The 25,193-nt window shown below is 33.7% G+C and overlaps 1 protein-coding gene across 2 annotated transcripts; it reads right to left on the bottom strand.

Moving 5' to 3' along the window:
- Positions 1 to 9,138: 9,138 nt before the first annotated feature.
- Positions 9,139 to 24,787, bottom strand: LOC129946968 (probable chitinase 2). 2 transcript variants are annotated; one of them, XM_056057353.1, is made up of 5 exons: positions 24,687 to 24,787; positions 13,929 to 14,034; positions 13,566 to 13,730; positions 10,104 to 10,603; positions 9,139 to 10,040 (listed from the first exon to the last, which is right to left on the bottom strand). In XM_056057353.1, exons 1-5 carry the CDS (start codon positions 24,756 to 24,758, stop codon positions 9,327 to 9,329), a joined length of 1,557 nt encoding a protein of 518 aa, XP_055913328.1. In that variant the 5' UTR covers positions 24,759 to 24,787; the 3' UTR covers positions 9,139 to 9,326. The 2 variants fall into 2 exon arrangements, with proteins under 2 accessions (XP_055913328.1, XP_055913329.1); XM_056057354.1 differs by lacking the exon at positions 24,687 to 24,787 and adding an exon at positions 24,377 to 24,639.
- Positions 24,788 to 25,193: the final 406 nt, after the last annotated feature.

Here is a 25,193-nt window from a genome sequence, read left to right as displayed (position 1 = left end):
GAAACATATTGATGTGAAAAAACAACGTAATTTGAAAGACCAACTCTACCGCATTATTCAGAAAAACGAAGACTCTATTTAAGATGCCTTCATCGTTTAGGCTCGGAATTCTGAAAGTAGAATCTTATACAGTCAGCTCAATTTTAAGTAAAACTACTTTCACGACTCACTTAGCTATGATGAAATATCAGTGATATTCAAAGCAATTTGTGAGCTCATTTCCTTAAATGGTAACCCTTATAATGGAAGCCTTAACCAATTCTGCACGCTTTGCAACCTAAAATCCAAAGAAGATTGCTTTCATATCATAAGTATATGTCCAATATTCAAAGCGCAAAGGCATATTTCCTTTGGAAAACAATCATTAACTTTGCAGGAAACTATCCACCTTCTAAACGAGTTTGACTGGAAAACCCTAAGCAATTTCTTAAAAACAGTTTTTTCAAGTATAGGATGTTACTAATATCAGAATACGTTTGATACTTCAGTTCTTTTTTTGTTGATTATTGAAAATTTAATTAAATTTTAAAATAAACATTTATAAACTTGCCAACCAGGCTGACGGCTTAGCCATAGCTCTTAAATTCATAATTTGTATCTATCTTATTTTTTTAGAATAAGGCGCACTGATAAAAAGTAATAAGAGTTTTCTTGAGTATTTTGGCTACATAATCAAACTGCATTTTCAAGGTGAAAATAAAAAGAGTAGGAAGACCTGTTTCAAGCAGCAGCATGTAATTAGGTGTTGATTTTAGTAATCTAAATAGTTTTTTTTTAGAAAGAGCTGTTGAAGTTTTCCAACTTCTTAATACTGTGATATACCCATACCTGACATCCATATGCCATTATAGTTCTCAGAGCCACATCAAACATTCTAAATTTGACACCATGTGCAACATTTGTGTTCCTAAACAAGTTTCGCCAGGTTGAGTTTATGGCAGATAACGATTTCTTCAGTTAACTTTGAAAGTGTTTCTTAGGGTTGAGTTGGGGTGTGAAAATCATTCCCAAGTAAGTAAATTCATTCACAACTTCAATATTTTCATTATTTAGAAACAACCTTTCATTTCCACTGTGTCGTCCTCGACCTATTCTAAATATCATAACTTTCGATTTTGATATATTTATTACCATATTTTCTGGGGAGTCTGCAAACAAAACGACATCATCAGCATATAGCAGGCATTTTATAACAAGTTCTGCGATTTTAATACCGTTTGGCAAAGCGTCAACTATGTAGGTGATAAAAAGAGCAAACAACAGGGGGGATAAAAGACAACCTTGAGGTACTCCACTTTTTGGTTTCAAACCATTCTGATATTTGTTTACCGTCCCATACAGCTGATGTAGTGTTCTCGCAAAGTTTTTTTAGTAAACGGTGATTTTTTAAGAGCTTGAGAACTTTAAAAAAAAAACGCATAAAATTTGCAAAAGCTCATCGGATTCTTTATTTGAAACGTTAGATTGATCCATGACATTTACTTTTTGAAGATAATTTCATTTAAATGTTGACCGCGGGTGCGTCTTAGGTGGTCCATTCGGAAAGTCCAATTTTGGGTAACTTTTTCGAGAATTTCGGCCGGAATAGCCCGAATTTCTTCGGAAATGTTGTCTTCCAAAGCTGGAATAGTTGCTGGCTTATTTGTGTAGACTTTAGACTTGACGTAGCCCCACAAAAAATAGTCTTAAGGCGTCAAATCGCATGATCTTGGTGACCAACTTACCGGTCCATTCCTTGAGATGAATTGTTCTCCGAAGTTTTCCCTCAAAATGGCCATAGAATCGCGAGCTGTGTGGCATGTAGCGCCATCTTGTTGAAACCACATGTCAACCAAGTTCAGTTCTTCCATTTTTGGCAACAAAAAGTTTGTTAGCATTGAACGATAGCGATCGCCATTCACCGTAACGTTGCGTCCAACAGCATCTTTGAAAAAATACGGTCCAATGATTCCACCAGCGTACAAACCACACCAAACAGTGCATTTTTCGGGATGCATGGGCAGTTCTTGAACGGCTTCTGGTTGCTCTTCACTCCAAATGCGGCAATTTTGCTTATTTAAGTAGCCATTCAACCAGAAATGAGTCTCATCGCTGAACAAATTTTGTCGATAAAAAAGCGGATTTTCTGCCAACTTTTCTAGTGCCCATTCACTGAAAATTCGACGTTGTGGCAGATCGTTCGGCTTCAGTTCTTGCACGAGCTGTATTTTATACGGTTTTACACCAAGATCTTTGCGTAAAATCTTCCATGTGGTCGAATAACACAAACCCAATTGCTGCGAACGGCGACGAATCGACATTTCACGGTCTTCAGCAACACTCTCAGAAACAGACGCAATATTCTCTTCTGTACGCACTGTACGCATTCGTGTGGTTGGTTTAATGTCCAATAAAGTAAACTGAGTGTGAAACTTGGTCACAATCGCATTAATTGTTTGCTCACTTGGTCGATTATGTAGACCATAAATCGGACGTAAAGCGCGAAACACATTTCGAACCGTACACTGATTTTGGTAATAAAATTCAATGATTTTCAAGCGTTGCTCGTTAGTAAGTCTATTCATGATGAAATGTCAAAGCATACTGAGCATCTTTCTCTTTGACACCATGTCTGAAATCCCGCGTGATCTGTCCAATACTAATGCATGAAAATCCTAACCTCAAAAAAATCACCCTTTACTTTAGAAATCTTAGAGGATAACCCCAACATCGAGGAAAACAATGCTCCTTGATCAATGCTATCGAAAGCAGCTTTGAAATCAATAAATATTGAATACAGCTTTTTCCCATTTTCTGCGTAATAATCTACGATATTTTGGATGGAGAAAATGTGATCCGTTGTTGAATAACCTGCTCTGAAACCTGCTTGAAATTCGTTCAACAATTTGTTTTCATTAACCCAAAACTCAAGCCTTTTCAGTATAATTCTTGTAAATATCTTTGAAATCACATTTAGGAAAGATATGCCGCTATAATTTTCCTCATTTATGTATGTTCATTTTTTTGTGTATTGGAAATACAATTGACTTTCTAAAAGTTTCAGCCGTGTGCAATATATTTGAATAGGTCCTTGCTTAATTTTCCAAAAAATCGTTTGGGGCGTTTTTGAAAAATTCATAAGGAACTCTATCATATCCTGGGGCTATTCTTAGTTTTATGTAAAACACTGTGAATTTCTTCTAAGGCGATATCCCCACCTAAAGAGTCAACGATTATAAAATTGTCAGCGAATTGTATTGGTTCTTCAAATTCTAATGGATTAAGTAGATTTTTAAAATGATTTGCCAAAGTATGAGCATCCAAATTGTTACTAATTTTGAATTTTTTCCCATTCAGTTCCTTCACTACTTTTCAAAAATCATTGGCATTATTATTATTCGCTATTCTTAAATAGTATTCATTTCCCTTTATTTGGCAGAGTTTTTTTATATTCTTTATTTGCTTGAACATAAGCCTCACGGAAAAAACTTCCGTTTCTCATTCTTGCTAGTTTTAACAGTTTGAAGGATTTAGCTCTGGCTCTTTCGCAATTTGTGTCAAACCACTTTTGTTTGCCTTTAGCTACGTATCTTCTTTCTGCGAAGGAGATCGAGTGTTTTATAGCTTGGATAAAAAAATCAATCTGATGGCTCGTGCTTGCTTGACTTTAATCAGTTTGTACAGTAAATTGACTAAGTTTTACTTCATACCTTTCTTTTTCCCTATCGTTCCAAAATAGTCTTGGCAGAAGAAGAGCAATGCTTTTTTGGGGCAGAAGTTTTTTTTATGGTCAGGGCTACTGAAATTGGCATATGGTCAGAGAAATTCAAAGCACCAACATTAAAACTATCTATTTTCTCATGCCATAACAATCAGCAACTGATGCACCTGGACCTCCGATAAAAGTTGTTTCTCCGGAAAAATCCCCGCTAGTTTACCCATTAAGTAAAAAGATATCAAAACGTATATCAACGTTCTAAACAACAAAAATCCTGCTCCCAATTATTACAATTTGAATAGAGAGAGAGAATATAGTGATATTCATCCTCAGAGACCCTAAAGTTTTCAATATTAACAAAACTACAAGAAATGGAAACAAAATTTCAAAATCCCCGCTTTGTAATTAAAAGTTTCATGTGGTTAGTTGTCCACACAGTACCTATAGTACTTTCATCATCCCTTTAAAAACAATAATTTATATTATGTTTATCAAAACATGAACCAAATATTTGCCATTACTTACATTCTCTACGAGTCAGTGCCACTTCGTCGTTAATATTTTATTTTATTTTAATATTTCCCGCTCTTTCTGCAACCAAACTAATTCAGCTGCACAATCTGCCCGACGCTGACGAATGACAGTCTGACGTTTATAAACGGTAGGTACTGCAGTTCGACTAGGTTAGTTCGATCAAAAATTTTACTTTATGAATGCAGATAACGCAGTTCATACTTATGCTCCTCCTTAAATGCACTGATCGCCTTTCTCATATCTCCCAAATCTTTGTGATTGAACAGAGTTACCGGAAAGTCTTTTTCCAGGTAGTAAGCGAAAGCGTCAAACATATTTGTGGCGACGAGTTCGAAGACGCATCCCTTGGAAACGTCATTACGAACTATGAGAAGTATTCCTAGTCCTTGGGGTCGTCACGCTAGTAGCCATAGTGAATTCCAGTTCCTCGCTTAACAAAGAGCGTTTGAAACTCTGGGAGATAATAAAAGAACCGCCGAAGCCGCAAATAGTCAACGGGGCTTTTATTCTCAACGTTGGAAAATTTCGCCGCAATTTTTTCTGTATCCACGCAGCTCCCCCAAAGTTTTCTTTTTTTTTCTTCTCCATATTCTGTAAATAAAAACAAAAAGAAATAATTCTTATTTTGTAAGGAAGTTGTATAAATATTATTACTTACCACGACCAAATTTATTTAAAAATGAAATATTTGTTTTGACAGCATCAGCTGTTTTGTTTACATTAATTTGAGCGCTGAATGTTTCACAAGGTTTGTTTGTTTAGTTCAACTTTGAATTGCTACTAGCTTTCGAGAGGTTTTATATACTCGTAAAACTTGGGGTTTTATTGTATCGGAAAACTGGAATTGTCGATGTAGGTTTTCGGCGAAAACCGATAATTTCACGAAAACCGGGTTTAAGACTTGGTTTGAAAAGCCTATTACGTAATCCAGTTATACTCGTAGTTCAAAAAATATAAGGGGTTAATTTAAATCCCTTAAAACATTAGTAGGCCCTAATTCTTAAGAGGATCGGTTGTCTACCATTTTCTCTTAAATTTCGGGCCTATTATTCAAGGATGGTAGCAAAAAAAACTACACATGATATTTGAACAAAATTTATTTTTATTTTATTAGTCAATTCTTGAACTTTAATGAAAAACAAAAAGAGGATGATTATTTTAATAAAATTTGCTTCAGAATCTTGAAACAACAAAAAAATGTTTTCAACTTTATTTTAAGATCGCTGATTAGGTCTATACACAAGCTTTTTTAAATATTTTAGAAATTTTACAAAATGGCAGTGATTTGAAAAAAGCTTGTTGGTAGACCTAGCGAGGTGTTTTGTGAATAAGTAACCAACAACACTCTAATAAAGATATAAATCCTCGGTAGCCATCTTGGTTTGCCTGCAAGCTAAGCCGGAAATCAGACTCATAAACTTGAATAAACTCATTTAAGTATGCGTGTCATTTCTCCTCTAATGTATGAAATTTCCCCTAAAAACTCAGTAGTTAATTCTATGTATACATGCGTGAAAACACGTCAATTTTTCTCGTTGAATTCGTCCAAATTACAAATACAACGAGATAAACAAATGGGTTTTGAAGGGTGATACGTACGAAGGATTTATATTTTCATATAGCGTGTTTTTGTAAGTAACGCTTTACAAATTTAGGATATATATTTTATAGTTTCGTCAAAATCGTGCCAACAGTATCGAATAACACTATTTTTGGGAAAACACGTTTAAAGATAACTGTTACAATTAAATAGGCATAACGGGTCCGAGTTTGAAGCTCGAATGCTCAGTATCTCGTAAACCATAATGCTTTCCATCAAATCTATTGCAGCGTTTTTAGTTATGGCTACATTAGAAATATGTAAAAAATTGTTACCTCAGCTAATTTATTTTTAATTTAGGTAAATATTAACTTAACACCGAAGCAGAAAAGCAATTAGTTTAGAAACCCATCACTCGCAACCAACCGGTGACCTCTTTTTTGAAGCGGACTTTCTTTTCGCTGTCTGTTTTTATCATTTTTTAGAAATTCTGGGGCTCGATTATGGGATTCGCGGAAAATCGTTTTGCAAGCTAGTTTGCAAATTTTCAATTATTACATTTGCATTCGCCTTTTTCGTTTTGAATCCGACCAATTAACGAATTCGAAGTCGAATTTAAAATGTCATAATGTTTGTTGGCGAGTTGAAATCCAACAGCTTTTTTTTGCGGATTCACATTCGAAAGAATGTTTATTATTATTCACTGTCGATTTCGTGGATTCTTTCTGGTTTGTGATTATAGAAAAATGCTTTATTTTAATTTTCTTCCACAATCTACACTAAAATATAAAATGTTGAATAAACCACCGCATATTTCACAAATTTAATCACAACAAAACAAAATTCGTGGAAAGCTGTCAAATAACTGGAATATAAGAAGAAAAAGTCAAACAAGAAGTATCAAATCACTGGAATAGAGGAATATTACTTTCTCAAAAATTCGTTAATTAGGAAATACGACGTGATTCAAATTTGAAAGTTCGAAGGTTCCCGGCTGCGATAACGGCGGGGAAACAGGCTTTGATACCTCTGGCTAAGGTTCCGTATCATATTCTTCGCTGGGACTCCCTATTTCATTTGTTTTGCTTAAAATATAAGTGAATCGTAGAAAGCCCAACAAGACTTTTTGTTTTCGGCCGCAGCACCGGATCTTTCAGCTCCATTGCACTTAGTGTACTCTTTTTGGAATTGGGCCCTTAAAATACTCCATTTTTTCTTTATATCCGCAACAGTCAATTCCATCTCTGAAGAAACTTCGGCCCATAGCTGTTTAGCAATGTCTTTGTTGTTATAAGTTTTTGAAAATTTATCCCAGAGAAATGGCCTTTTGTTAATACAATTAATTCATTTTTCGTTACTTTATTTTCGTGAACTCTATGGTATGAATTGACCCGACAATGGATTATGTCGGTTGATCGGGTGTTATAGGATGAAGCCACTTTTAGTGGTGTACGCGCTTTTTTTCCTTTCTTTCACCAGCGAAATTCGGCGGATGACGGATTAGGTGTACGCGAGCCATAAGACTGGGGCACCGATTACACTGGTCTACAAAACTTTCTGTCCCATTAACAAAACAAAACTTTTTAAAATGATTAAAATGCCCTTAATTCGAATCCTGCCTTTAAATCTTTGTATAACTTCAAGTTTTTAAAATAAACTTCTTTAAAAATGCTAAAAATAACTAAAAACGAAGTATTTTAAGGCTAAGTTTAAACTCAAAATATCTCTTAACAATAAATTGTATGATAATTTTACAAAGTTTAAATCTTTAAAGGTACAATTTAAATAATTTCAGTATCTTACTTAGTTTCTAGAAATTCTCATTATTTTTTTATCTTTATTTGACTCTATATCAAATTTTGAAAAAAAAAAAACATGAATTTGATACTTTCATAGTATTGAAAAATACGTTTTACGGTTAATTTTAAGTGTTGATTCAAGCTTTAACTATTTTCTTTGCAAACGTTTATTTTTAGTATCTTTTTAAAAATACCCGTTTTCAACATAATTTTTTATATTTTTAGTTTTGAAAAATACGTTTTGGAGTTAATTTTTAGTGTTGATTTCGAATTCAAACTTAATTTTTAACAATTTTCTTTTAAAACTCTAATTTTAATTATTTTTTCTTAAATACCCGTTTTTTAACATTATTTTTTGTATTGTTTTTAAATTTATTTCAAAAACTTGTTATAATAGAATTTTTAGACAATAGATTATTTACAAAAACCAAACCGTTTTGCGTTTTTCTATTGAAACCCGTTTAAGCATAAATGGTTTCTATTAGCTGTTTGTAAGACAGGTGAAATCTAACAACTTATAAAGATAAGCGAAAAATCACGAAAAATCTCCCTTAGAGTCAAGTCAAGTCAATCCAAACTTCTTATGTCAAATTGTCAGCTGATCATGTTCTTTCATTCAATTGAAAGCTGAACTTTGTTACTCTGTATTTATTTATTTTTATTGTGAAATTGTATTCAAGTTTTTATGTAAAAAAAAAAAACCAAATGTCAAAGCTTCACCAACAGTTCCCGTACATTTTGCACGTGAATTGCCCGTGAACGAAAACTCTCCACTTTGTTCTCCACTCAGCTTCACGAGCAAGTTCACGGGTGAACCAAAAACTGAAATTTGTATGGGTTCACGAGATGGTTCACAAGTATGTACTAGGCTTTAGAAGGTAAGTAAAGTTCGAAGTGTGGAAATAATAACATTCAAAAATAACCTGCAAATTTCTTAAATTTCTTGAAACATTTATGGGAGTGGGATAAAGTTCTGAAACGTTAAAATGGGTCTGCTCGAAGGAGCCTGCTGTGACCATAGATGGATGTCGTTCTTTTCTCTTACTCTTCAAAAAATTAAATGTCACTTTTTTGATGACAGAAAAGTAGAATTTTAAGTTTTAGAGGATTTATTTGTGAATTATTGTTGAACAAAATCTGAATACAAACATTTATTGGAGTTTTATGATCATTTAGTCTTAAACTTAATACATGTAGGGTCGTTGACTAGAATTGATAAATCCTCCAAGAGAAAATCTTGTCGTGAAAAATGCTCTTTCAAAGAATAAGCTGGTATTCGCCATATAATTGTAGGTCCCTCCATTCTTGGCATTACTCGCACACAGAACTGGTTGATAGTTGTAAGTCACTAGGCCCTGATTTTACGATAAGTTGCGCCACCTATTTTAAATAAAACTATTGTTCGTTAAGTTTATTTTAAATATGGAATCGTTTTACATAATTTTGATTACAAATTTGTTCAGATGTCGGTTATTCGTTTATTCTATTCGTCCAAAGTCCTTTCCAACAATTTTTCCTTGCAATTCATTCTTTTTATAAAATAATTGAATTCTTCTCAAGAAAAACTGTTTTCTTTTCTTACATTTTCTTTATTTTACAAAACTCTTTCACTCTTAAACTAATTTAATTTTTACAATATTTTTATTTTTATTTTTTTTTTCTTCTTTTAAAATTATTTATATAACAAAAAAAAACATGCAAACCATAACTAACATTTTATAGGAATCACACATTACACATTTTTTAGAACTTTGTTTCAGCAAATAAAACTTACGAACGAATACGTGACCAGAATAATTGTTGACATCGATAGCGATGTTAAACTTAAAGCTCCCGAATGACTTGCCTTATGATCATCCACGGTTCCATGTGGAATCTCATTGTGCTCAATGTGTTTAGTTTTTTCATCCTCGATTGAGTTCTGTTGATCGATTTCTTCGATTGCTAAAACAATACCTTCGTTTATTGTTCTCAGGAGTGGATAATTTGTATTGATTCGTCTGGGTATTGCTAGTTTGACACCTTTTACATTGCCAAATTCAGTAAAGGTATCGGATTCTGGTTCACATTCTCCCAAGAAGTCATCAGTGTCCACAGACCAAACCATTGCACCGGCTAAATTCTTTTGCACAGCAAAACGAACTTTATTGGCTATTGAGCGGGTGCTGTCGTAAGCGACAACTTTGGTCACTCCGGTTAATTCATCGCGCATGCGGGCAATTGCCTGGGAGGTTCTGTTGTCCCATAATTTAGTCCAGCCGGATGTCTTGTTACTCAGCAGGGGGCAAATCTCATTGTAGCCTAGGAAACCGTCTTCTCTTGTGAATGGACCCTGGAAGCCAGAATCGTCAGATTCATCACCAAAATAACCATCCAGAGCGGTCTTGTAAGTTCGTCCATAAAACGGAAGACCCACAACTAATTTCGAAGCCGGACAACCTAGTTCCATTAGATATTCAATTGTGAATCTCTGTAAGAATTGTAAATGTTTAAATACATAAAACCGTTTTTTAGTTATCAAGCGATTACTTACCACACTTAAGAATCCATCATCTTCCAGAGGAGCATTTGGACCAACTTTCCTATCCCAACTACCATGATAATCGTAACACATTATGTGTAGGAAATCCATGTACTTAGAAAGCTCTTTGATGTCGTAAGCTTGATCAATGACAGCTTTTGAAGCTCCAATGGCTGTAGTCAAGAGAAGATTGTGTCTTCTGAAGTTGTTATGAAGATCTTTAGCTAAAAGTACAAATGATTCACGATCTTTTGGATCTCCTCCTCTTTGTGTTGGATATTCCCAATCTAAATCCAATCCATCAAAGTTATATTTTCGAATGAAAGAAGAAGCTTGTTCGACAAAACTTTGACGACGCATCGGATCAGCTGCCATAATGGAATAGTTCTTGGAACCTTCATTCCAGCCCCCAATGGCCAAGGTCACTTTCAAATGAGGATGGGTTTTCTTTAAGGCATTTATACGATCAAAACCGGCCTTTCCGTAGTTATCCTTCAAATCTTGCCATGGATCTAAAAAAATACAAAATATATGGTTTCAGGTTCACGTTTTAAATACACTTACGAATATCTATTCAAACTTAAGCAAAAAGCTTTGTTATCATAAGTTGGATGAAATTAAAATTCTTTGAGCATAACAATAAAGGTAAACTATTTTGTTTTGAGGAAGTATTTGATTTTTTCGGATTTATATGGTAGGTGACGACATGAGCTGAATTTTTAATTTTATAGAAATATTAACATTCCTATCTTCACACACTTTAAAAACAGGTAAATGCTCTGAAATAGTTTACAAGGTGATGACAGAACTTAAAAAAAAAACGGAAAACCTCAACAAGCTAAGGGGGTTTCACGGATTGATTTTTATTGTAAGCCCTGGAATCCTAAAAATTAAAGCAATTACATTTGTACTTTTTGTAATTTGACAAAGCATCTCTCATCATGGCTCTCCAAACTGTCATCTGTCAAATACTTATTTCACGCTGTCAATACATAGAATTTTTCTCACATTTGTTGAGTGTTTTCCATTGGTAATTTTGGATTTGACAATTATTATTTTATTGGTATAGGTACCTAGGTTTTTGGAACATAGAACAATTTTTGGCGCTGTGGATGTCAAATTTGCATTCAGTTTTGTTTTCGCTCAATGCACCTTAAAAAAGAAGATTTGATTTAATTTTGGTTTAACAAGTCCTAAAATTAGGCGTGTTTATTTTTAAGCTTAATGGCCCAACTATAATAGACTTTACCGAAATTAAGCTAATGTCAAAACCGGATGAAAAGTTATCAGAAGTTATCGTCAAAATAAAAAGTAACCATAATGGATTCAAGTAACTTAAGCAAATTTGACATTTGCCTAAGCTCAAGCCATTTTTATGGCTCTTGCGTAATTGCGCGAAAGTAAGCGAAATTTAACGAAACTGAGCAGAACGTCTATTATGGTTAGTGACATATAAGGCTGCGTATTGGTTCGTTCCCTTAAGCTTAAGCTCGGTTAAGTCTGTTATAGTTGGGTTTTAAAAGCTTCTGAGCAGAACATTGAGCAGAACCAGAGCATGTCGAGTACACTCTCAGAAGAGTTTGATTAAAGCTTTTCGATTTATGTATAAAGCGCACTGGAGAACAGAAGTGTCAAAAGTTTTGAAATTTGCTATCCGTCTCTTTCATACCACACGAAGTTAATGGCTGCGTTCAATCTCAGACAGATAAGGTATCCGGATACCTTTTTATAAGTGTTTTACGTGTAAAATAACAGCTGATCAAAAACAGATGAGATTTGACATTTATTTTTATTTTTTGACAGCTATCTCAATACAGCTATCCAACTCTTTCAACAAGGTATCTAAAAATCCACCTATCCAAAATAGAACGCAGCCGATGTTAAGTTATCCGAGATCAAGTTCTTACTCCATTAGCTCCGTCAAACACATATCTTTTTTGACAGTCGAGTTCTCTGATCTAAGATTAAGAAGATTTTGTATTAAAATGAGTTGAATTTTTTCCAATAGAACGCACAAGAGGATCAAATTAACGTTTGAAAAGATTTATTTATTTTAACCAAGTTGAAAAACTTCCTTAAAGACAAGCTTTATACGATTAATGTAAATTAATCTGAAGATGTTTTAAGCTGAAAGTTGTTTTTATTTTATGATAGCTATCTCAATACAGCTTTCCAACTCGTTTAAAAAGGTATCTAAAAGTCCACTTATCCAAGATACTTTATGCAACAAGAGATTGAACGCAGCCAATGTTAAGTCATCCGAGCTCAGCTTCTTACTCCATTTTAGCTCCGTCAAACATATATCTTTTTTGACAGTTCAATTCTCTGATATAAGCTTTAAAAGATTATGAATTAAAATGAATTCAATTTATTTTCCCAATGAAACGCACAAGTGGGACAAAAGAATGTTTGAAAAGATTGATTTATTTTACCCACGTTGAAAAACTTCCTTAGGAGCCAGTTATAGCTATCATTGAAATCGATCCGGACAAATTTTTGAATCGATATTTAACGGTGTTTCCCTTTGATTAGAAATGAAAATTATATACTGATCAACCGGAAGTCACACATAGAATTTTTGTTGAGTATGAAACGTTTTTCTATTTTCCGGACGGAAATTCATTTTCCTGAACAGTTGATTCTTTTGTGTCCAAAAATGGAATGAATCGTTCCAATGATTTGTGTTTCAATTTCACTCAATTTCAATGACAGATTTCAATTTCAATGACAGACATTTTTTAATGATGTGTAAACGACCTGTCAAAAAAATTCGAATGTTTGTTTTGAATGATGAAAATTAATGACAGCTGTAACTGGCGCCTTAGAGACAAGCTTTATACGATTTTTGCAAATAAGTTGTGTGCTTATATTCAATATAGTTTGACAAAAAAAGATACGCCATGATCCATACCCTATACAAATCTCTAAGCCGGCCCTGGAAAGTACCATCATCATCACATCACACAACAAACAAAATAAAATGTATTATGCAAAAGTTGTCATACAATAGCAAACATATAAAACCGAAAGTTTCACAATAAAGTGTTAAATAAACTTCAATATACAAAATAACACAATAAGCTTGTTTGTTCGCTAATTTGCCTACTTCCATCCAATGAATGTCCCCAATTCAAGTCGGTAGGTGGGTATAAAGTAAAACATTGACAGAAACATAAAACCTTCGGCTTCGCAGCAAATATTTTACCAAGAAGGAGTCCTTATGATGATGTGACCTAACAATAGGTACATAGGTTAGGTATATATTCGTAAGTCGTATAACAAAACGAACAGGAAATGCAATTCAGTGGAAAACCACAGAGTTTCCTTCTTGTTTTTTGTAGACATTGCGGTGGTATTCATTCTAAAATCATTTCCTCAGGTATACTTACGTCGGTCGTACAGTGCAACACTCATTCATTTCCAATCGATATCAATTTACTTTTTGGAAGTTTGAGAATAAAAATGAAGCCTTACCTAAGGACCTGATGGCATTTTGTGTGATATCTAATCCAACGAAAGCGTACACGACATGGGTGCATAAATTGGCATCGAAGTTGTCAATGGCGTAGGAACCTTTGCCAGGGCGGTAAACAGCCCACGTTGACAAGTAGCAAACGACAACTTTGTCATGTGTTGGACCTAAAATGAAATAACAAAAATATATGTGCATAAATATTTTATTTTATTTGTTTTTATTAATGAAGAAGATAATGATAAAGAAAAAGAAGAAGAAGCAACCAAAACAACAACATTTTGACATTATAATAAAATTATAATATGGCGTTTCATTTGAATGCCCACTCTGACAGTGAATGTTAAAAAGACATCAAGACTTACCGGTTTTAGCTAATGTCAGAGCGATGCACGCTATGGCCGCCACTAGAACCATCAAAGGCCATCGTACAGCAGCCGTAGTTGACAGTGAAATCATCGTTATTGTCACCTGAAATGTATAGTTCAATAAATTTTTGAAATAAACAAATAAACAAACAAACAACAGAACTATAAAAATTAATGAAGAATGATTTATAAATTATAAATAATCTGGTTCGAATTCTTAAGAATTATTATTCTGGAATGATTCAGGGTTATTTGTGCATAGTTGACTCATGTATGTAGGTTTCTTAAGGAGAACTTTATTGGAATTTTATGCTCCCACACACCTCAACGTCATGGGTGACTCTTAACAGAGAACATAGTCAATTGTGTACACAATTTTGAGATAACCTATATTAAAAAGTTATCAATGGAGTCTTTCTTTTTTGGTTGAAATAAATATTTAATTATTGTTGATACTTTTCAAGATAACATGAAAATTCATTTAAGAACTTTTCATTCAATCATGGAAAACAATGAGGCACTTGAATTGATGTTAGGTGAGTTTCTTTTTCTACAGAAGCTATTAATAAAACACACAACACAAAAATAGACTTCTGCCAATCGTAAAACAAGCATTTTCTTAATTGAGTGACTAACATTGCAATAGAAACAACTTTACCGTGCGCTAAGTACTGACCACTTATAAATTAACAATCTTTATTAATAAAGCAAATACATTGCACAGAATTGAGAGTGTCAGAAATTAATAGGGGTTTCCATTGGTAAATTTGTTCTTTCGCGATGACGTCTTCGTTTTGTGGCATGAGTCTAAAGGCTAAATGACAGAAAATCAACGTGATGTACCGGAGAATAACATTTTTGAGGAATATCGTCACTTGGATAAACATTTGTCGTATGTGAAAAATTGAGGTTTTGAGGTTTACATGCAGTTTTTTTAAATCGATTTTTTGTCTACAATTCTGTGTTATCGTTTTTTTTTGTATCTATTTTAGTTTCCGAGATAATCAGTGTGCCTTTTGTCGTATATCTAAGATCACTAACGGTTTGAGTCATTTTCAAATGTGTTTCATGTGTCAAAAACAGGTACACATACGACAAATTTGACACATACGACAATTTTTCCTATGCATATCCGGTTTTTCCTCGATTCGTTAAATAATTGTCGTATATGCCATTTCTTTGAACACATACGACAGTAATTTACTGAAGACTTAGTATGCGTTTGTCGTATGTCCCATAACTATTAACACAGATGAATGTATGTTTTAATTCTTTTTGTCTAATTTATTAAGCATGGGTGACAAAATATGTATTAGGTGAGGACTTTTCAGCTGACGATGAAGGCAATGATCCATCGTACCAACCTCCAGCAGCAAACGAAAAAAGTGCATTAAAACATTTTTATGAGCATGCAAACGAATTGATTTTGCCAACTCCAGATTCTAATCAAATTCAATTCCGAAATCTTGCATCCGATTATAGTAGTTCATGTAAGTTTCTAAATTTTGTGTTTGTCAAATTATGGGCAGCAATTTTATTTCAATAGCATGCTGTGTAACACCAACAATTACAAGAAAAAGAAAGAGGAACCCATTGTCGTGGAAACAAAATTTAAGAAAAAGTCTTCGAGAGCAGGGTCTTTCGTATGAGGGAAAAAATGGAATAACAAGACCTTCTTAGGCGTTGGGTCCGATCTGTTCATCACTTGGTTTCTATAATTGTTGCAATAATATTACTGATAATCAAAGACAGGACATCCACACTTATTTCTGGAATTTATCGTCTGAAGAAAAAAAGTTTTTTTTATGGAAATTTCGTTAAAAAGGTTGACATAAAACGGAGGCGAGCAGAAAAAAAACTAGAAGTTCGTCCAAAAAAAAGGCAAGTTTTAAATATTATTTCAAAATCAGAGATCAAGTGTTACAAGTATGCAAAAAGTATTTTCTAAACACGCTGAGTATATCAGAAAAAAACCATTTACTACTTTTTCTCAAAATTTTACGATAATGAGCAAATAAAACCATTCAAAAAGCGCGGGCGAAAGCGTACTGATGAGGATCGTATTAAGAACATTAAAGATCATATTTCCAGCTTCTCTGTTGTCGATTCTCATTATTTTCGTTCGACGACTTCACGGTGATACTTTGAATCGCACTTAAATTTACAACGAATGTACGATTTATATAAAGTAAAATTTGAAAATCCAGTTTCAATTGACATTTACCGCAACATTTTCAATACAGAGTTTAATCTTTCTTTCCACCACCCAAAAAAGACTTGTGCGATAAATGCTCTCTCTACAAAGTAAATAAAGGGAGCTGTACAGAACGTGAAACTATACTTTATGAAAAACATTTAGAAGAAAAAAGGTATACTAAATCAGAGCGAGATAAAGATTTACAAAATATTGATGAGAATACTGCCACTTTGATGTATGACTTGGAAAATGTTTTCACCTTGCCGAAAATGTACACTTCAAACTTTTACTATAAAAGAAAACTCTGTGTTTATAACCTCACTGGCACGCTTATTATTCCTGGATTTGCTAAAGTGACTTATTGTGTTTTGTGGAATGAAACTGTTTACGGAAGATCTGGGAATGACATAGCAAGTGCACTCATTAAAATGTTGAACAAAATTATGGAAGATCATCCAAATATAAGGACTTTAATCTTGTGGGGTGATTCATTTGTTCAACAGAATAGGAACCGCATCACATCAACCGCAATTCTTCAATTCATATACGATCACCAACATTCCCTAGAAAAGGTAATACAAAAATTTAGTGAACCTGGGCACTCTTCCCTGAAGGAAGTAGACTGTGTTCATAGCGTGATCGAAAAATATCTGAGAAATATTGAAATACCAAGCCAGCTAACTCTAATCCGTCTCTTTGGAAAAAATGAACTTTCCTAACGTTTCGTTAAAAATATTTCAAATGAACCAGAAGGACTTTAAAAATTATTCTTTAAAATCTGAAAAACTCAACTTTAAGCAAGTTCAATATTTTAAATGCAAATCGATCTTTTACCACAAAGACGATTTAAATTAAATCAGGATAAAAACAACATTCAAAGAATTATGTTATAATAACGTTAAATTACAAATAAAACCTCGTTTAAAAAATCCTACAAAAATAAATCTATGGAATGAAGAGCTTCGCATACATTCAACCAAAAATATGGATGCGAATAAGAAAAAGGATTTGAAAAGTATGATACCCTACCTTGAAAAAGTCGAAGATAATAGTTTTTACCGAGACATTTTGAAGCTAAACGAAGAATCTTCATAATTTTAAGTTTTTATTTTATTTAAAAAATATTATTTATTATTTATCAATTAATCAAAATGTGCTGTGAAGAAACGCAAATTTATCTTCAAAAACAATTTATTTATTTATTTATTTTTTCTTTATGAAAAGGTTTTGTTATTAATTATTATAGATAAATGTATTTCTTTATTTTTGTTTAATTGAATTGAATTAAGTTTTTGTTAATAAAAATAAATGAATTAAAAAAAAAAACTTTTGCCTTATTGTATTTCTATGTCCTTTTGTCGTATATAGAAGACTATTGCATTCAAACATTTAATAAATCTTTGTCGCATGTGTCCAAATTTTGTCGTATGTGTATGGGAAACAAGGAGATTTGGTGAAATAGTCACATAAGACGAAGGCATTCTGATCAAAATTGGCTCTAAGTTGTGCCTTGACAACTATTTCGATATTATTTTAATGCAATTGAACTAACAATTTCGCGTTACATAAGTCATCCAATTTTCAAGAAAATTTGACAAAGTGTTTCCGAAAAATAAAATTCTTAACTTTAATGTCGATTTCCCAAAAGTAGCCAAATGTAACATACGACAAACGTTTATCCAAGCGACGATATGTTATTATTTCTAAAATATTTTTAAATCAATTTTCACGATCAAAAAAATCACAAGTATATACCATCGAAAAAATAGACAGACACAAATTGTGGTTTTGTTACACAAAATTAAGATCTACAAATTTTAACATCAATTAAATAATTTTAAATAGTAATCAATTTGATTTATTTAAACAAGAAAAACAGTAAATCAGTGTTTTGACGGATTTAAATAAAAAATACTTATTAACTTCCCATAGGAAGTTATTGTAATGGGTCCGATTTGTCAAATAGAAAATTTTGACATATCTCGACGTTTTAAGGTCCCTAGAGTCGGAATAAAAGATTTTTAGAAAGATGTCTGTGCGTGCGTGTGTACGTACGTTCGTACGTCCGTACGTTCACTACGTTTTTTTCGTCGTCCATAGCTCAAGACCCAGGAGAGATACCGACTTCATAAATTAAACTTTGTTATTTAGATAATAAGGCAGAAAGATGCAGAAAGGGATCTCAAGCAAATAGCGTGGTGGTGGATTTTTGCCATAGCAGTTTGAAAAAAAGGTGAAAATGTTGGTTAACCGTTAATATCTTACGAATCAAAAAAGCTTGAGACTTGAATTAGATTTTATATAATATATTGTAACGTGATATCAAAGAAGTATAATTTTTGAAAAAAAAAATAAATTTAAGGGTTTTTTTATAAATCAAAAAAACTGAAAAAAAAAATGTGTCACCTCCAAAATTTTACTACTAAAATATGATTTCATCTCCAAAAAAATTTTGTTCAACGAAAAATAATGTTTTTGATATCTGATAAAGTTTTGAGAAAAATCGAATTAACAGTTTTTCTTATAAAAAATAAAAATCTAAAAAAAACATTAACAAAAACAAAGTTGGTAAAAATTGAATATCGATTCAAATATCTTTTCAAAACTTTGAGATATTGGATTTAATTTACTTTTATCTTTCAAAAAATATTGTTGTCAACATTCAAACTTTGAAAAAAATCGAATTGACAGTTTTTGCACAAAAAATTAAAAGCGGAAAAAAGTTGGTAAAAAATGATTTTAGACTCAAATATCTTTTCAAAACTTTGAGATATTGGCTTTAATTTACTTTTATCTTTCAAAAAATATTGTTGTCAACATTCAGTTGAGATCTGCTCTAGTGTAGGAATGGGAAAATATGGACAATACCATCGTAACAAATCTTATCCAAGGCATGCCCAAGCTAATTAAAGCTTTATTAGATGTTCGTGGAGGCAAAACCCCACTATTGAAGAAACAAAGACTAGTTTTAAAAAAACAAACATTTGAAATGTCAAGCTATGAAATTTTTGTCTATTTTCCTTAATCTATGGTTTATTTCTAAGTTCTTCCTATTTTTTCATGAATGACTTACTTTTATGTTAATAAACAACACTTTACCAGAAAACGTTTATTTGTTTAAGTAACTTCAAATTGTTGCGTCACTTTTTTTGTAACTCAGTGTAGATGAATTTATTACCCAATGGAAAATAATATTTGAAAAAATAATTTGCTAAAGAAAATGGAGATCCAAATGAAAAATTATAAGTTTGATATTCTCTATCCTCGGTTAAGTAGTTTCAAAAGATAGATATTGAACACTTTTATTTATTTTTGTTTCATATTAACAAAAAATATTGGTACAAATGTAATAAATAGATGAAGATGTATAGGGCTTTTTAATTGCGGCCATTTTGTTTTGGTGACATCTGTCAAATCTATTGTTTATTATTCAGTTGTTTATGCCAAACCATCATGGCAAGTTACACGATTGAACAGCAAGTTCAAATGATAAAGCTTTATTATTATAATGAGTACGTACTACGTACTCAAGCTAGGAAGGGAAGACATCTTTGGTGGAATAATCGGGAAGAACAGCCTGCACGACAACACTTCCGACAATGGATTCAGGCTCATAGATTTTGTTGCGGGCGAAACGTCATGGTAGCCAGTACGCGTTTTCCACACCTCAACATCCACAAAGGAACTAGGACTTCTCCAGATCAATTTACCGTCAACCAGATTGATCATATTGCGATCGACGCCAGACACGCTTCCAGCATTATGGATGTACGAACTTTCCGAGGAGCTAACATCGACTCGGACCACTACCTCGTTGTAGCCAAGGCAGCACTTCGGATTTTCAGACCCAAGGCAAGACAGGGAGGTGCTGGGAGAAGATACAACGTCGAACGGCTACAATCGCCAGAGATCGCCAAATCCTTTTCCGACCGAGTTACAAGTAACCTCTCTCGAAGTTCTCTGCCGCCAACACAATGTATCGAAAACCATTGGCAGCATTGCCAAGATGCAATCAGAGAAGCCGCCTCTGATGTGCTGGGTTTCAAACAGCCACCAACAAGGAACCCCTGGTTTGATGAGGAATGTCGGCAGGCAAATGCAGCCAAACAAGAGGCACGCAAAGCGGTGCTGCATAAAAGAACGAGAGCTGCTCGTGAGCTCTATGAGCAGTAGAGGCGAGAGGAACGCCGACTTCTCAGAAGGAAAAAGAGAGGGCTTGAGAAGCGTACGGTCGAAGATGTTGAGAGGTTTAAAAGCAGGAATGAGGTTCGAAAGTTTTATTAACAGGTGAAATGAAATTCACAGGTACATAAACCTAGAACCGAAGGCTGCAAAGACGAAAGTGGAAACATCATAGTGGAACCGCAGTCAATGCTGAGGATATGGAACGACCACTTCTGCAGACTCTTTAACGGCAACGACGAACAGAATTCCGCTGTCAGGCAGGATGATCCATTCAACATAGACGACTAAAGCCAACAATCCCCTCCTCCCGACTTAGACAAAGTAAAGATTGTCATACCTAAGCTGAAGTCCAATAAAGCCACTGCAGCGGATGGTTTGAATGCCGAGCTCTTTAAAGCAGCTAAATATAAGTTGGTTAGGAGCATGCACCATCTTATCTGTAAGATATGGTCGGAAGAAAGCATGCCCGATGAATGGAACCTCAGTATTGTTTGCCCGATCCTGAAAAAAGGAGACCCCCTAAACTGCACCAACTATAGAGAAATAAGTCTACTTAACATCGCCTATAAAATCTTCTCTGCCGTAATATGTGAACGTCTAAAGCCCATCGTCAGTGTGGTTTTAGACCAGGAAAGTCCACAGTTGATCAAATATTCACATTACGGCAGATCATGTAAAAAAAAACCCAAGAACACCAAATCTACACCCACCATCTTTTCATCGATTTCAAGGCCGCATATGACAGCATCTACAGGGACGAGCTCTATAGAGCCATGTCTAGTTTTGGCATCCCTGCCAAACTCGTCCGTTTGTGCCGGTTGAAAACAACTTAACAGAACCTTCCGATGTCAAAAAAGGTTTTAGACAAGGTGATGCGCTCTCACGTCAACACTAGAGGCACTATCTTTCAAAAGTCTGTCCAATTACTAGCATATGCTGATGACATTGACATATTCGGAAGAACTCAGTGTGATGTCAATGAGGCTTTTGTGAGTATTGAGGCAGAGGTGGCAAAAATGGGTTTAACGGTTAATGAGGGCAAAACAAAGTACATGCTGTCGTCTAGAAAGGACATACAACACCGACGTTTTGGTCAAAACGTCACAATCGACAGACGTAACTTTGAGGTAGTAAACGCAGAAAACAAAACCAGCGCTGAGATCAAACGCAGAATAACTCTTGCTAACCGCTGTTTCTTTGGACTAAGAAAGCAATTGAGTGGTAAAGTCCTCTCTCGAGGGACCAAAGTGTTGCTATATAAGACCCTTATCATCCCCGTCCTGCTATACGATGCAGAAGCATGGTGTTTCGTTAGTACGCAACTTTATAAAATGAATTTTAAATCTTAAATATTGAATTTAACTTAAAAGTAAAATACATTTATATCAGTTAAAAAAAATTGCACTATTGTGAACTGAATTGTATGAATTGTAAAGTGTATTGGTATAAATTTCAAACTTCCCGCCCATCCGGCCATATTTTATTTAAAATTTAAAATAAAGAAGAAAAAGGAAAAGAAAATGAAATGAAATAAAACCATTCCGCACGATAGTTCCGCACATTCCACACGCGTTTTCTTTAATCCGCATTTTTTCGCTTGATTTTAAATTCTTTTAATTTGCGAAGTTATTTAACAGCTCAAGTAAGAGCTAATTTACAAAAAAGCTTGTTAAATTTTTACATGGACTATGGCAAAAGCGGATGAAAGCACCTTGGGTCGGTTTGAGAGAAAAGTTCTTCGTGTGATCTACGGTCCCGTATGCATCAAAGGGGAATTAAGAAGAAGATGGAACGATGAGCTGTGCAGGCTGTACAGCGACGTAGACTTGGCCAGAAGGGTAAAAGTCCAACGACTAAGATGGCTGGGTCACGTAGAGCGCATGGAAACCAATGCTCCGGCCCGGAAAGTCTTCGAATCCACACCCAACTTGGAGCGCGAAACTGGAGATATCTAGCTAGGGACCGAGCTAGATGGAGAAGTTTGTTGGGTGATGCCCTAGCTCACACAGGACTGTAGCGCCAGTAGTACATTATCCTCCAAAATTTTATATTCATCGGAATTTTTTCGAAGTTATACAAGTTATGTATCTAATTTTTCTGGACAATCAGTCCTTTAAGAGTTTATTTGAAAGAATATATTTAAAAAGTAGTCGCTTATTTCTGACTTAATATCCCAAAACTGCTTGGTTTGATTTAAGAAAAATGGATACAATTATATCGGTGTTCATATTATCGTTCTTTTAATAAGCACTATATTTTGAATGAACTCAAGAACTTATCGCTAATACCCGTTTGAAACCTAGCCTATTCTATTGTTCAGCTCTATTAGGAGAACTAAAATTTCCTTAATACAAATTTTTGTCTTGGCATTCCCCACTTTTCTCTGTCAAACTAGTCCTGTAGCTATTTATGTTCCTACTTAAAGTTTCTTATCTTGATTACTGTCTTTCCAAAATTGGTCGTTATTAAAACAATCATTTTGTTTAATCAAGAATCTTTAAATCCAGACAAAAACGCAGAATTCAAATTGAAACAAAAAGAAAACACGTTTCTTTTTAAATTAACATTCAAAAACAAACCAGACTAACTACCAAGAAACAACTTTAATTTATTCCAAATTAAAAATACCCTTCTTCACAATCATTTAAATTTATAATTATTATCACCACCGCAAAACAATTTCAAAATACATATTTTGAGATACATATTGTTGATAGTTGGGGAGGGGGAGTTAGGGAGGGCGGGGATGTGTGATGAAGACCAGTGTTAATCCGAATCAAATGAACTAAGTAAACATGTTAGGCCAGGACACAATTAAATTGCTTATTTATTTGTAATAAGGTTTAATGAAATATATATCACAAAATAAATATAAACATAACTAAATTAAATTGAAATAAGTAAAGATAGATCCTATATATGAGATGAGTAATGTATTTAAAAACCTACAATAATTGCAATTTATCACATTTAATCCGGATATTATTATAGCAATAAATATAGAAACCTATAAATGGGAAATTGGGAATTTTAATGCCAATTTAATGAGGAAATCAAATTAAATAGGAACATTTTTCAATAAATAACAAATAATGTACTTTACTAGATTTTGAAGGTTCAGCATAAATTTCAGTAAATATTTAAATTATAATAAAATTATTATTATTTTGGTCACTTTCATTTATGTACGGTACATAATATATAACAAAAAACGATTGACCTCATTGTTTTTGCAAATGAGAATGACTGCAATTAAATCCATATTTTTATTATTCATTGCATTAAGCAACAAATTAAGTACTTTTGATGTTTTAATCCCAATTTAGTTTTAGGATCTGTGTACATCAGGATACCAAATATAAGCCTATAGTTATTAGGGGACTCAGTTTTCAGTTTATTCGCCACACCTACAAAACTAATAAAACATTTGCAACTATCAAGATGAACAAAATAAAAATAAAATTTATTTTATTATAATCACTCTCTCAAAACTCAATTCAAGTTTCTCCGTCTCGAAAAAAGCAAAGAGAGACGTCAAGTCTAAATGGTAATAACTCGCCATTGCCAGTTGACAGTTCTTGTTTCATCTTCACCACAGTTCATAAACTTATCACGAACTTTTTTAGAGTATTCGACAAAGCAAAGTAAAGTAATGCATTAATTAATAAATAATCACACTCTGATGAAGGTTAACCACAAATCACAACCAAACCATGTGTGTTGGAACTCTGGAAAAGCTTTAAATGATCTTCTTAAAGTTTATGTTCCCAACAATCCAATCCGACAAGTGAAAGGTTGGTATTTTTAGTCATGAATTTATTCTTGTTTTTAGGTATAACTTTTCATTTCACCTGGATTAAAAAATCGTCATTTTCTCGGGCACTTCACTTATAATCGAAATCAAAAACGAAAACACAAGATCAAAAACGTCTGCGTTGAGGGCGCATCTTATTGTATCTTTATATTTTTCTTAAAGTTTAAAGTATCAAAAGTGCAAAACCGGAAATATATAGGATTCAGTATAGAGGTGCGTGATTATTTGTATTAACAAAACTCAACTCACCTTTTTAGGGGATATTTATATATAAAATTAAAAAGAAAAAAAAACTATCAAAAACTGGTATTCCGATTTAAATAAACAATTTGTCAAGAAATAAAAACGGGAGAAGGGGGATATGCTGCGAGCGAGAGAGAGGAGGTCTTCAAAGCGACTTTAAAGCTCAAAACCGTTAAGAGTAAAACTAAAATAACAAACAACAACGTTACGAACTAGCGAGCTAGCGAACCACTTCAACCAGGTTGATGGTTTTTCTTTGACTAACTCAGCTCCGAATGGTGAACTCGAGCTTAAGCCATGTTCCTATGATACGAACCTTGCTGCCGCTGTCTCTGCTGATGATGACGACGACGTCGACAACGACGAGACGACGGATAGTTTTCTTCATTACTTTTATTTCTTCATTCCATCACCTCGAAGCTCGCGATTTTGAATAAATTTTAAGCGGCGCGGCGGCGGCGTATAGGTTCATGAAATTGTTTATATTTTATTGTTGTCTTGTCACAGTAGTAACGTTTTTTTTCTGTGTCTTTTGTGTTAAATTTCGTCAAGAAATCCCACATCTTTTCCGAAGTTAGGTCAGGTGAATAACACAATACACTCACTGTTTGCAGAGGCACATTCCTACTTACATAAATAAACGGTGCAGTGTAGTTTCACTTCACTGTTCCATTTGGGTTTGTTGAATTAGGGTGAAAGTCATTTTAAACAATTACGATAGTATCGAAGTATCCCAGCGGAGGGGTAAGTATAGGTATAAATGTATAAATTTAAATATTCCAGGTGGTATATCTTTTAAAATATAGCTACGAGTACCTTCTAC

This window comes from Eupeodes corollae, chromosome 2, assembly GCF_945859685.1.
Source record: "Eupeodes corollae chromosome 2, idEupCoro1.1, whole genome shotgun sequence".
NCBI classification, from domain to species: domain Eukaryota; kingdom Metazoa; phylum Arthropoda; class Insecta; order Diptera; family Syrphidae; genus Eupeodes; species Eupeodes corollae.
This window is presented reverse-complemented; position numbering and strand designations above follow the sequence as displayed.

Coding starts and splice junctions, on each gene's coding strand:
- LOC129946968 (XM_056057353.1), bottom strand. CDS start 24,758: ATGAAGAAAACTATCCGTCGTCTCGTCGTTGTCGACGTCGTCGTCATC. Junction 14,035..24,686: donor GCAGAGACAGCGGCAGCAAG/GTTCGTATCATA, acceptor TATACATTTCAG/GTGACAATAACGATGATTTC. Junction 10,604..13,565: donor AAATGCCATCAGGTCCTTAG/GTAAGGCTTCAT, acceptor GTATTTTTTTAG/ATCCATGGCAAGATTTGAAG.